This window comes from Liolophura sinensis, chromosome 6, assembly GCF_032854445.1.
Source record: "Liolophura sinensis isolate JHLJ2023 chromosome 6, CUHK_Ljap_v2, whole genome shotgun sequence".
NCBI lineage: Eukaryota > Metazoa > Mollusca > Polyplacophora > Chitonida > Chitonidae > Liolophura > Liolophura sinensis.
The window spans coordinates 24,857,989-24,871,780 of record NC_088300.1 but is presented as its reverse complement, the minus strand read 5'-3'; the positions used below and the strand labels follow the sequence as shown (position 1 = coordinate 24,871,780).

Sequence of the window (13,792 nt, the reverse complement as noted above, 5' to 3'; positions counted from 1 at the left end):
GGTACCTTAGCTGTGGTAGCTGTGTCATTTGTACGTGTAGGTTTAAGAGAACTGAAACTGTGGGAACTGTCAAATTCGGGTGGATTTTGGAAAAATTAGTGTCATGGCTGGGTAATAATGGAACAACGGAATGCGTTAGAATGACTTACACGCGCAAGAAATCGAGGAAAGGTGACAGAGATACAGTGGAATCCTTTTGTTGCCTTTAAAGGCGGAGGTGTAGCTCATCTGGTTTTGAGTTGTTCGTCTGTCAAAACGGTGTTTGGAGGTTTTGTGCTCACTTGGATTTGTGATCGCTGGGCACGATGGCAAGAGAACCTGTTATTGTTAATGTGTACGATATGGTAAGTTAAATATGCTTTAGTAGATGAAATAAGTGAACCTCTGCCATAGTAAAGATAGTAGTTTGCTTGACAGCGACCCCTTGTTGCTCTTCTGTTGTTGATGTCTGCATGTCTTGTCTTATCCAAAGGAAAACAGATGTTTCCGAAATACAATGAAAATGGCATGTTGTTCACAAAGTCAGTGTTCAAAAAGACCAAATAGGGTAATATGATTAATACGCACACGTATGGTATATAATTATTGTTTACATTTATGTATAGGCATTACCTCGGAGATGGGTAGTTCAATTAAAAAAAAAACGTCAAGGTCTATTTTTAACAATTTCTGATACTTACCTGCTTCAACATTTAATCGTTGAATTAAAAACTCCGTTAGGGGAATTTTGTGGAATGAAGTTAAATCCACGCCAGTACTCTGGCATGCACCGATTGCTGGCGTGCATTAATGAAAATAAGCCCTTTATTATCACTGTGTGCATATTTATTGGATTAAATTACGAAATCTACAGCTTCAGTGCATAATGTATTGAGCTGAAGTTTTGCACTCATGTGTCTCCTACAGTCAAGATGTTTGGTACCGTTGCTACCAAATCTAAGTTTTGCATGTTACAGCTATACCACATCTACTTAGTCATGCATAAATCATATGATTGCAGTTAATCAATCAGTATATATTTGTGAGCTAAAAATTCTAGAAATAATAAGAATTGATACGAAAGGCTAATAGTGGATTATATGATCTTGTTTTCCAGTACTGGATAAATGAATACACATCTGCCTTTGGAATTGGAGTTTTTCACTCTGGTGTAGAGGTGTATGGGGTTGGTAAGTATGGTGCATTTAAACTCTTAACTGTGCCTCCGTGACCAAGGTGGGTAGCGTGTCAACGTGGCAGAATGATCCAGGAGCCTGTCACCTATGCGGTTGCTGTGAGTTTTGCTGACTTCCTATCCGTCCATACATGGGAAGGTCTCTCAGCAACCTGCAGATGGTTGTGGGTTTCCTGCATGCTCTGCCTGATTTCTTCCTACCATAATGCTGGTTGCTGTCATATTAAACTATTACTATTAAAGTTAATTATGGGGAATATGAATGAACATAAAATCATCGGAAAATTTTAAGTTGTCAAATGATTTTACATAACCTTGACTTTGAGATATGTAGATATGTCAGCTCAGAGTCAAACACTTCCCTGTAATTAAGCACAATTTTACTTTATCATACTTCACTGAGTGCCTCTACCGCAGTTAAAGGATTAGTGTCCAGATTTAGCTGTTTGTACTAAGTATAAAGATTAGAACCTGTTTAAGAGTATGTTACCAGGAAGGCTTTTGAGAAACATAATTATGACTTTAATTCCACCAAAAACAATAAATTTACTGCCCTAGCCAATCTCCAGCCGGCCACATGGTAAAGCTCAGCGGATGATAGAAGGCCATCCTAAATCTAGCTGGCCTATATAACCTGGGAATTTGTATCTAAACGATGTCATTTTCGAGATGGATTCTAGCTACACAGAAGCAAATATACTGCTGAGTCAATTTGAACCCATAGTGGACAATGTTAAAGTTCCGATTTATGACATGGACATCTCTGGTCACACTTTAGATTCTGAGTTTTCAGAGGTTGAGTTTGATCTTTGTCTAGGCATTTCCAACTGCACTGGCAATACAGGCTGGTAAGCTACATGTATAGCTATCCTGTGTTACACTGTAGGTCTACATTTCATGTGTGTACCAGATTTAATATTTACTTGTCTTTCCTTTTGTCCGCCTCACAATAAATATCATTCTATTCCATGAGTAGATATACTTCAAATATGGGTTCGTAGGGATTGATGTTCGTGCATTTAATCAAGGCAATACCGAACAAATAGTCTTACAACTGTTTAATTTTCCTAGTTATGTTATGGCCAGAATTACTTAAGCACGTCAAGCAGGTATTATGAAGGGTGGCTTTAATCCTCTTTTAATTTCCTGCGGAGTTGCTAACCCTCGTAGTCAGGATCAGAGATTAAAATGATGGGGGATGGATTATCACTGTGTAAGATTGCTTTCACACCTACCCTGAGCAGTATTCAAAGAGATGTCACTTGTTTTTGCACCTTTGATAAGTCAGTTTAATCAACAACCAGTATTTCAACCCCAGTCATTAATTCTTGATTAACACAGTATAGCAGCATGATTAGTTTTGGATTGGTTTTGGTTTTAATCGTCCTCTGTGGCTGACCAGAAACCATTATATATAGCATAGCTGTAGGTATCAAATGGCCATTGCGTTGTGGTACACAGTTCTCAATTTGTTAGAAGCTCACTCATTGGTCCGCAGGAGAGACATACCCAATGGGATAGGGTGTATCAAAGTGACATTCAATTGAAGCCATCATGTGATTGTATCTTTCACTACCGAAAATTGATCAAAATAATGACAAATGAACTCCTGCTTTGTTTTAAACCCACCAAGCCCTATCAACAGAGTTTACATACATATATTTAAAGCCTAATTTTTCCTCCCTGCTGTTAAAATTTAGCTGCCAATCAGGATTTCTTATCCCAACTCCTGCCTGCCTGACAAAGATTTGGCTGTGTTTGGTGGTTGTAAAACACTTTCGTCTTCTGCTGTAAATGCACGCTTCCTGAGGGCACAATCATCTGGAAACTTGAAAAAACTAACTCCAGTGTTGTTCAATGACCTGTGTTTACAGCCGTATGCAGAACAGCAAACTATTTCATGGAGAAATTCGATATGCTTGTTGTCACTTTTGTGGCTTTTTAACACTGAACTAAATGGGGAAGCTCTGACAGCTCATAAAGCTTGGACTTGTACATGTATGACGTCATATGGAGGAGACTACCGAGCGTTGACGGAAAAAATGCATCAACCCAGTTTCATTATCTAGTGATTTTAATGCCATATTACTCAGATTAATGTACTTTTTTTCAATATTTTTTTACACTCAATTTAACAATATAAACAGGGGTAGCTAATTATGAATAAATAAGCAATCTGGACACTAATCCTTTAATGTCAGTGAATTTTTTATTGTCTTTTCTGCAGAGTATGCCTATGGAGGCCACCCTTTCCCAGTGAGTGGTGTGTTTGAGATAGTGCCAAAAGATGCTGAAGATTTAGGGGACCAGTTTAAGTACAAGTAAGTGTTACAATACAAACATTCAGGGCTCTAATCTTACATACCTTACTGGTATTAACCAATCCTGAAAATATTCTGTACTTTCGACAATTAAAAGCCCCAATCAAATAAATAAATCGCAGTGGGATGTAGCTCAGTCAGTAAGATACACAACACATAACCATGAGGCTCACAGAGTTCATTCCTAGCCTTAGACTAACAGTTTAATGCAGCCTTGTGTTCATTGAACAAGCTAATTCCTTAACCTCTTTGCATGTGAAAGAGCAACTTTCAGTGCAAGTCGTGCACATTAGTATTTTGATTTTGGAGACAAAACTGCATTGGTTGGATTGGAAAGTTTCAGGGCTTCGCACAAATGAAACAAAAAACACCACAGGCAAAAAGGTTGAAGAATTACAGTACCCTTTGTCTTCCATCAATTTAACATGCAAGTCTTTATATTACGTGTGAGTAATTTTGTCAGTCAGTTGCCATCAGTAGATGCTTTTCTTTGGGCACTTAATTTTTCTCCACCCAAAACTGACCAGCATTGTGTAGGGGAAAAATTGTTAAGTTTCACCTTAAATAACAACAGTCAATCAAGTAAATAAAAATGCTTTTAAGGCTTCTGGATTTTAATTCAGTTTTTTTCTTCATTTTTCTAGAGAGACGATAAAGCTGGGTACGACAGACTTTGCCCCGGATGAAGTGAAGAAGATTGTTGATCAGATGGGCAAGGAGTACAAGGGAGACCAGTACCACTTACTGAACAAGAACTGTAACCATTTCACCTCCAGTCTCATTCAGGTTTGCTAAGATTTTTTCAAGTCTTACAGGTTTTTTGCAGTTAATTTTGTGGCTGTTTCTGAAGGAAATTTCCATGCTCCTAAATTTAGAAAAATAAAAAAATTTAATGTTGGTGAAAAACCACAGAATACTACATCAGAAACTACTTTTTCTGGTTTTTCTAACTTTTTTTTTTTGAATTCTATAGTTCTCTAGGCTAGACCTAGTGATCTCAAGTTCGGTTTTTCAAATTTTATTTTTAACTTTTGAAGAATTGTAGTGAGGATTATTACCATGGCTAGCGTATTATCTACCCATGAATATAACAGAGCTATTCCAATAATAAATAGTTTGTTTAAGGAAAAAAAAACGTTTGTTACATTATCAATTTGTAAATTGCCTATACAGTCCATCTTAGAATTCATAATTAGGATATTATATTTCACCGCATTTAATTTGTTCATAAAAATTTAACCAACTAGAGGAAAGTAGCCTTTCATTTGACACTTTTGTTTCTTGACTGTCTGCTAAGCACTGAACATACTGAAAGCAGTTACTTTTTTTCATTGCATTAGTAGTCCATATTTTGTCTCTGGGAAACAAGAAATACAGACATACAAACTGCAGTTTATAACTTTCCTTTATTGAAATGGTATGGTGACTATAAATGTACATGTATTTCACACGATTGTCTTCATGGTATGGATTTGTAGGTACAGAAAAGTTTAGTTTGTAAAATTTACACTTTTTTAATTTTTAATTTCTACCAGACATTATGTGGGAAGGAGTTACCTAGCTGGGTAAATCGCCTGGCCTATGTCAGCTCTTGTATACCATTCCTCGAGAAGGCCTTACCGAAGGAATGGCTGACACCTGTAGCCCTCCAAGCTGTCATCCATGACCCCAGTATAGACTCTGACGATGATCACCGCCCCCCTCACCTTCATAACACTCATCACTGACCACTCCGTCACACCTGTAGTCCCTCTATCCAGACCACACTCAGAGACTGTGGGCATGGCTACAGGACCAAGTTGAAACAAAAAGGCAGCTGGGAACATTGGACAGCACGATGTTTAGGAATCAGGTTGTCCGGCATAAGGTTTGCATTTTAAACCAGCAATAATGTCTGAGGATGGCTCATTTTATGATGATGATGGTGATTGTCAGTGATCTTTATATTTTATCAGATCTTTAGGGTTAGTTTTAATGTTGAAACTACGCGTGTACACAGTGTAGTGTTAACTGCTGTCTTTATGAGCCTGATGCAAATTTACAAAGAACATCAGTATAAGGGATAATTCTGTCTCTTGGCCTAGCTATCTTTATTATGAGTGGAATCATAGTGTCGGTATAGTTTCATCTATTTATCATTATCAAGATTATCTCTGGATGTATGAAAGTGTCCACTCGTAGAATCGATAAAAGCACTCTGGCAGAAGTAAATCCTGAAACTTTGCTAAAATAATATTTAATTATCAGTATTGACAAAAAAAGACAAAAACAGAAGAAAAAAAAAGAAAGAACAACAAAAGAAGCATAAATAATTATACAGCTCAATATTTCTGTAAACATGATCAAAAATTGGAAAACTGCTTACCAGTATACTTTATACATTGTAACTTCTAAACTAATCTGATAATACAGAGCTTTTCATGAATAATTTCAAGAATGATTTCTTGTGACCCACTGGCTTATCCCAAATAAAAACTACTTGTATCAGTTTAAAAGGGAAAATACTGGCATCAAGCCAAGCTGGATACGTGGAAAGTCATGCAGAAAACTGACACATGGAGCAAATGCTGTGAACTAGAGCAAACTCTGGTTTCCTTTGTGTGGTGACTTACAAGCAGAGGGGATTCAAAGAATAGGGTACACATACTCAATTTCAGCCTCCTGTGTCACTTACATTGCATTAGGGCAGTAGGAATGTTGTAACTGCTTCCATACATTTGGGTCACAAGAACTTTGGCCTCATGATCTTAATAACAAATAGATGGGTTTACGATCGCGCATTTTTTTTGTAAAAAGAAAAGGTATCATCAGAACTATTTTTTCAGGACCACCCTACAATTAATCATTGTGTATTGAGTGGAGTGTAGACTTTGTACATACATGTACTTAGCCTGTGAAACTTCGGTTTCATTTATGGATCTTATCATGATACAGATGTATAATAATTACACTATGATATCAAAAACCAAATACTGTGTGAAAACATTCCAGCTTTATGACATAGTTTAAATGGGTAGTTTCCTGTCAGTTTTGTAATCTGGGCATTGAACCATTTAGTCATTAGACCAGCTTATTCCACAGTGCCATTTTTGACTGAAGTAAAAATTTAAGCCTTCTTTTTTATGTAATAGTTTATGATGTTAGAAAAAAAATTGTTTTAATATAACCAGGTTTTAGGATTCCCATTTTAGACGCCATGGTCGTTAAAATCATATTTTGAATTTTGACTGCAACCCTTCACAACTGACTTTATGGATTCAGCCTGACAACTCAGCCTAAGAGGTGCCCTTAAACTTCTCATGGGTGCTGTTGATATTTGTCTATAGTTCTATGCATGAATGGGCAAAAGTGAAACCCGACTGAGCTTGTTCATATGCACCTACATATATGTGTGCTTGGAGGGACTAACCATTCCAACATTGCATATGTGCAAGGATAAACTTCCACTTCACCTAATAGAGCCAAGTCTATTTATCCTTTTTAAGAAATTTTGAGCAAATAAATCTCTCTCGTAATTCTAGTGTGATCAGTTTCATAATTACAATATTAAGTCTCTCAATAGACAAACTCAGGGAATCTATGGCGTTTATCGGGCATACCTACTTACAAAGTCGATGTTTGGTTTATGGTCTTTCACATATATGCATGTATTTAAATATAGTAAAAGTATACATGTACAGTGCCTGCCTGACCCTGTTTGTCACATATAAACATACGGATTGAAATCGATAAGCTTGGGGGGCAATTTACATATGCTCACAATCTTATATCCTTATCATATACATGTAGGCCTAATGGTGCCAATATATAAGCAGGCATGAAAGTTATTACTGTAACAGTAATTTGATTCTGGAAAATTAAAAAGTGTAGTGGTATGAATGTAGAGGACCTTGCAGTAGAATAAAATATTGCCAATTTGGGTGAAATTATAAAACCACATTAATGGAGTGCATAGGAGGCATGTGAGGTATAAATTATGACTGCAAGGCATTGTATAAATTGACATTCTGTAAAATGTATTATTAAGCCAGTGAGGATTGCCTGACATTGTTTTCAAAGCAATGGTAACGTGGATATTGTTAATACTGGTTAAGCTACCACACTGTCTGCTGGACACTATACATGCCATATAACACAATGCGAGACCCATGAGACTATAGGGATGTTACACACAGGGAAGTTTCGAGTCCAAACTCTTATCGTTATAGGTAAAAACAGTCCAACTGAATCATGTGACTTGTGAAAATGGTAGGATACCTCTGTTGACGTTAATTTACTGATTAACTGTCACACTGTAATCCAGAGGCAGGATGAATCTTCTTTCCTATGGGAGGTTCTCAAGTTCACAGACATTCAGTTCCTCAGCTTTCTCCATTGGTGGTCTACTCTAAATTACATTTTGTGAAACTTTTTTAGATGCCCATCTTATAGTAAATGTGATCAAAAATAGTTGCTTAACATTTTGGACAGGTCACATGGTCTACAGTAGGGGGACTTTTCTACCTTTAGTGACATGAGTCACATGGTAATTCCAATTGGATGTATTACTGGAGAGTTTATGCGCTGATAACAGTGTGATTATTGTGTGCCAAAATACTGAGCTCTACTCAGGGGACTGTTAAGCCTAATTGTTATCCTGTTTCAAGTTAAAATTTATTGGAATTAATGAAAAGTTAAGCAGCAAATACATGTACTGCTATATACATCACGCGTCACAGCGATGTCTAAATGTGGAAACGGAATGAACAATCTTTGGCTTTTTCTGTATATAGCCACAAGTCGCATTGTATAAGTTAACATTCTGAAAGCGTGGAATCTTCTAAGCTCATATATATGTTAGCTATAAACATACTAATGGCATTAATAACATTTATAAGCTGTATGAAAATATTTACAAAACATTTTCAAAGAGTTATGAACTGAGCAATGTCCAAATATCATCTTCATGTAGACCTACATGCACTAGTGTGTATACCTTTGTATTGATCTGCTTCAAGGACATTATGGGTGTTAGCATGACAATTTGACCAATATTTTGGAGTTATAAAACTACTTTTATGTCTTGTATGCTTCTAACTATCTGGCTTTCTTTATACTGCCGCAGCATGTGTTTGTGTTTTTGCCACACAATACTGTAGTTCTGTAGTTCACTATCCGAACCCTGCCAGGTTATCAGATTTGCTTGTAGTCTGCTATGAACAATAAATTCAACTATTTCTGCACTGGTGCCTAATGATCAACCTAGAAGCTTTCACATACACCTTCATCGATGAGCCTCTGTGATGGCAATTTTGCACAAAAGCTAATGAGTGTAAGTATATGCGTGTGTGTATATAGCTTAAAATTACTTTCATTTCTAATACACAATGTATATGTACACAATAAATTTTGTTGAAAAATATGAATGAAACAATTCATATGTCCATTATAGTCTTTGTAATAACAGTGCTAGAAGCCTTTACTTTATACACATTGATGTCAGGTTCATGATATCGGTTATTTGACTGTCAGATCTGTTTATCATTACTGTGACGTACTCTGCTGGTTTTGTACCAATTTCTGTCTACTGTACATGTACAGTGTATCCACATATGTTTTAATTGCCCTTGATATCTTTTAGTTCATGTATGATTTTTTTATCATTACTGTGACCTACTCTGCTGGTTTTGTACCAATTTCTGTCTGCTATACATGTACAGTGTATCCACATATGTTTTAATTGCCCTTGATATCTTTTAGTTCATGTATAATTTTTTTATCATTACTGTGACCTACTCTGCTGGTTTTGTACCAATTTCTGTCTACTGTACATGTACGGTGTATCCACATATGCTTAATTGCTGTTGATATCTTTTACTTCATGCATGATCTATTTAGTTAAATCATTGTTATGGCCGCATGAACAGAGCTTGATCAGGTCATTCAGTTTTACATCATACCCATGTGAAACTCTCCTGTGATCTTTGCCTGCAGCTTCACTCAGAGTTATATTCACTTGTGGCTGTGTATGCTTTTTTTTTTCACTCCTATGGTCTTCCCTTGGCCATGTTTTTTCAGCCTATAGTACGTCAGCCATAAGCTACATGTCTGTACCATAATTCTTCTAATTTTTGAGACATCTGATCTGCTGTTTTTAGCCAATATACATGTACATATAATTGTAGCAGAAAGGAGTGTTTAGTTTCATTTTTTCATATGGTTCATCTATCTAATGAACAACATATTCATATTTTTACTTTTCCAATAAACTGGGAGAGAAATGTAATCCAATCTTTGCTTTCAGCACTACTAATACCTGTCCTAAAAATTAGAAGAATTAGGGTAGTATAGTCTTGATTCTTGCTTTTGCATTTCTGGGATCAATGGTAATGCAGTACTCCTGTACAACAAGAGAACAACAGTTGGTTCAGCTGGGGTCCTATTCACAATAGTGCAAGAAAAGGTACCTCATTTAAACCTGACAGCCAGTCAGCATATGCATGTACGCGTTAGTGAAAAAGTTATCTTAATTGTAACATCCATCAGTCAATCACCAATCAAATTTTACAGTGTTCTACAATGTAATAGCTCTGGTAATACACGTATTATGCTGAAATTGGGTTAAAATGTTACATGCAGCTAACTTAAAATTGTGAAATATTGTATGTTGCTGGATCTCAGAATGATGTGTTTAGACCCCAGTTACATGTATAAGTACATGTAAACTCATGGATTTGTCAACTATCTGAAGCATAAAGGTTCGCTTGGAAACTCAAGGCGAATGAACCAAGGCTCTGGCTAATGAATAATATTTATGTCATCATGATTTTTGGAACTTTGCTGAAATAGGCGTGTTAATGTTATACATTGTGCCTAAGCTTTTATGTTTTAGCTTTTTAGAGGCTTGAGAATAATTTTGGCATGGTGAATCTACATTTGTTACCTGTCAATATTGATGGAATTGTACCAGGATTACCAAGTTATATTTTACTGATCAGTTGAACATGTTTTATGAAAAAGTCCAGGGTTTTTTCTGTGTTGTGTAAATAAAATACATACATGTAATAATAGCATAGTTGTGTCAACATATCAGGTTTTTACAATGTAAGTCTGTAATGTTTGTTTTGTTTTGATAAATGATACAAATTCAAATACTCATGCAGTGATTTATACTATGCTTCTTATACGGTCTTATGTATCACTGATTTACTCTGCATCACTGAAATTTGTTTGATGTAACACTTACATTGAGTAATTCAAATATCTGTAACGAGGTGATTGAGAAGATGTAGGCCTACAACAGCATATTGAAATAGTCAAACCAGTGTGACAACATGCAGATCATTCAAAATGCTAGACTAGCCAGTTTGATCGGTGGATTTTTGTAAACTTCCAAACATTGGAAAGCCAAACATTCACTTCTATAACAAAAGAATTTCTCTGTTAGTCTTTAAAAATTACAATTATGCTGTCATCTCCACTTGGTTAGTGTCTTATTCTTTAAGTTTTTTTGTGCATAATACATACATGTGGTATGTTTATTATCCATTTAAATAGTATTGGCCAAATTTTTTAATTTTAACTTTCTTGAAATTTTGTAAATGTTTTCACTCTTCCATTTTTTTTTTGTTTTTAAAGTTTTAATGATACGGCATTGTGCTTGTATGTAGATTAATTATAAGTGATCATGGTGGTGACTCTCATAAGTCAAACTTCATTGTCCTACCAAGAGCTGACTAGTCAATTCTAAATATGGAGTGTAGAAGAACAAAAATCAGTGAAAAGCATTAGTTTGGAGGACATTATTACTGTACTGGACATGCTGAAGAGACTTATTATGAAAATGCACACACAGTGTTTTCAGCCATCATGTAAATCATGATTTTTGTTTGATCCAATATTGACTTGTGCAATAAGAGACATTTTGTCATTTCTGTGCAGAACTGTTTGGGGGAAGGCTAAATTATCACTGTTTATACTTGTAACCTGCATGTAGTGTCTGAATGACATGTAAGATTATGTTAATAAAAGTAGTTGTACCGAGAAATGTCTTATTTGTCTTTTAATTCTTAAGAATTGTAGTCACAATATCAGCCATTAAGTAAACATAAGTTTCATGATTGTTGCAAACCTTTTCAACCACTAAAACAATTTCTTTCAGTGGAATTGATGCATACAATTAATATGAAAATGACCCTCAAAATGATAATTTTGTATCATTAAAGATGCAAGTTTCATAAATCTGTGCCAATTATTTTTCTCCACCCCATAGTTCACTTAAAACGTTTCAAAATATTGGTTGCAGCAGGGGTGGGAAAGGTTGAAGATTGATTTAGGGTAATCAGTATGCATTTATTCCCAGAATGAGGCATATGTATGATTTATTTGATTATTGTTGAATTCGTCATACTGAAAATGTTTCACTTAAACAGCGGAGGTCAGTTTTTGGGGGGAGTAGTCCAAAGCTAGAGCCCAGAGTATTCCAGTGAGCTTTGGCAAATCACCCTAAAAATGACCTAAAATTTGGCCTACAAAAGTGCATTTTTAGAGGCAAATAAATGTCACAAAATATTATTTTTGGTGCTGAAACTTACAATTTTCTAGCTGGATATCATCCCTTGTTCCAGACAAACCTTAAAACACCTTTCCAAAATCCATAGAACTCTCAGAATCAGGAAAAATGGGCATGTTAGTCATGGACGAAATTTATGGTTATTTAGGGTACAAACATTCTTGTGTGTGACATATGTGATCTTCAATGAATGTGATAAAATGGTGCCGTTATTGAGTTGGCGTGGTTATGAGTGAAGGAAATCTGGTGAGGTCATTAATGGAGGAAAATTGGCATGGTCATTAGCGGGCTGGATAAATGGCTGAATATTCATAACTGGACTAAAACTAGCCAGGTCATAAGTGAAGTAAAACTGGCAAGGTCAGTTGTGGAGGAAAAATGACAAGGTCATGAGTGGAGGAAAGGTTGTGAGACTCTAGAGGAGTAAAATTGGTGAGGTTATCAATGGAGGAAAACTGGTGAGGTCATTAGTGGAATAAAAATGTCAAGGTCATTAATTATTGGAGTAAAACTGGCGAGGTCATTAATGGAGGAAAATGGCAAGGTCAGGAGTGAAGGAACGGGGAAGGTTACGAGTGTCGGAAAATTAGCAAGGTCACAAGACTTAAGTGGAGTAAACTTGGTGAGGTCATCAGTGGAGAAACTGGCAAGGTCAGGAAAGGGGTGAGTGAGTGCTTGGGGCTTAACATCGTACTAAACAATTTTTCAGTCGTATAAATGACAAAGGAATTCTTAGAGTGCATGCAATGTGCCTCCTTGTTGCTCTTTTATCACTGAGATGCCTCACCGAAGGCAAGTTAGGTGCTCCGCCCAAGCCATTATACTGATACAGGTCAACCATTCGTTTCACTATCCCCTTCATGCTGAACGCCATGTGAGGAAGGTTCAACTTCCTCTTTTAAGGTCTCAGGTGTGACTCGACCCATGATTGACCCCGAATTTACCACTCCCAAAGCAGATGCTCTAACAACTGTGCTTTCGGTGCCGGTCCAGGAAAGGAGGCAAAGAGGAGCTGTATTTAGTCTGTATCTTCATTGTTCAAGGGCCAGTTGAGCATGTGGACTTCAGCAGATGCTATTCATAATGAAATAAAGGCTGTCCTTGACATGTGAGTGAGTGCTTGGGGTTTAACGTGGTACTTAACAATTTTTCAGTCATATGATGCCTGATCCTGCATGAATCCTGCATGTAATGTGCCTCCTTGTTGCAGGATGGATGTCCACCGCTCTTTTATCTAGTGCTACTTCACTGGGACGCTTTACTGAAGGCAAGTAAGCCGTCCCGCCTGAGGCATTATACTGACACGGGTCAACCAGTCGTTGCGCTATCCTCTTCATGCTAAACCCCAAGCGTGGAAGTTACAACTTCTTTTAAGGTCTTAGGTGTGACTCAACCTAGGATTGACCCTGGATCCACCAACTGTGCTATCGGGGCCGGTCCTTGACATGTGAGAAAGGTTTATTCACCTGGCTCTGACTGCGGCTTTCAACAGACATGACAGTTTAAAACATGAAACCATGTTATAGGCATAAGAATAAGCAATGAATTTGAATCTTATAACGTGAAATAATAAATTTCCTTTGAAATCATCCAAGTCCTGGTAAAGATAGCAATATCAAAAGTGATCTAAGTTACTGCAGGACCATTTATTGTCTAAATGTTGTTTAATGTCATATGCCTACTCACAAATTTTCAGTAAATAACTGTGGTCAGTTTTATAGGTATAGGAAACCAGTGGCATAAAGC

At 36.6% G+C, this 13,792-nt stretch overlaps 1 protein-coding gene across 1 annotated transcript; it reads left to right on the top strand.

Moving 5' to 3' along the window:
- On the top strand, nucleotides 1-8,491 carry LOC135469396 (deubiquitinase DESI2-like). The gene is made up of 5 exons (XM_064748033.1): nucleotides 1-344; nucleotides 1,097-1,169; nucleotides 3,402-3,495; nucleotides 4,140-4,281; nucleotides 5,031-8,491. Exons 1-5 carry the CDS (start codon nucleotides 306-308, stop codon nucleotides 5,220-5,222), a joined length of 540 nt encoding a protein of 179 aa, XP_064604103.1. The 5' UTR covers nucleotides 1-305; the 3' UTR covers nucleotides 5,223-8,491.
- Nucleotides 8,492-13,792: the final 5,301 nt, after the last annotated feature.

Coding starts and splice junctions, on each gene's coding strand:
- LOC135469396 (XM_064748033.1), top strand. CDS start 306: ATGGCAAGAGAACCTGTTATTGTTAATGTGTACGATATG. Junction 345..1,096: donor TTGTTAATGTGTACGATATG/GTAAGTTAAATA, acceptor CTTGTTTTCCAG/TACTGGATAAATGAATACAC. Junction 1,170..3,401: donor TGTAGAGGTGTATGGGGTTG/GTAAGTATGGTG, acceptor TCTTTTCTGCAG/AGTATGCCTATGGAGGCCAC.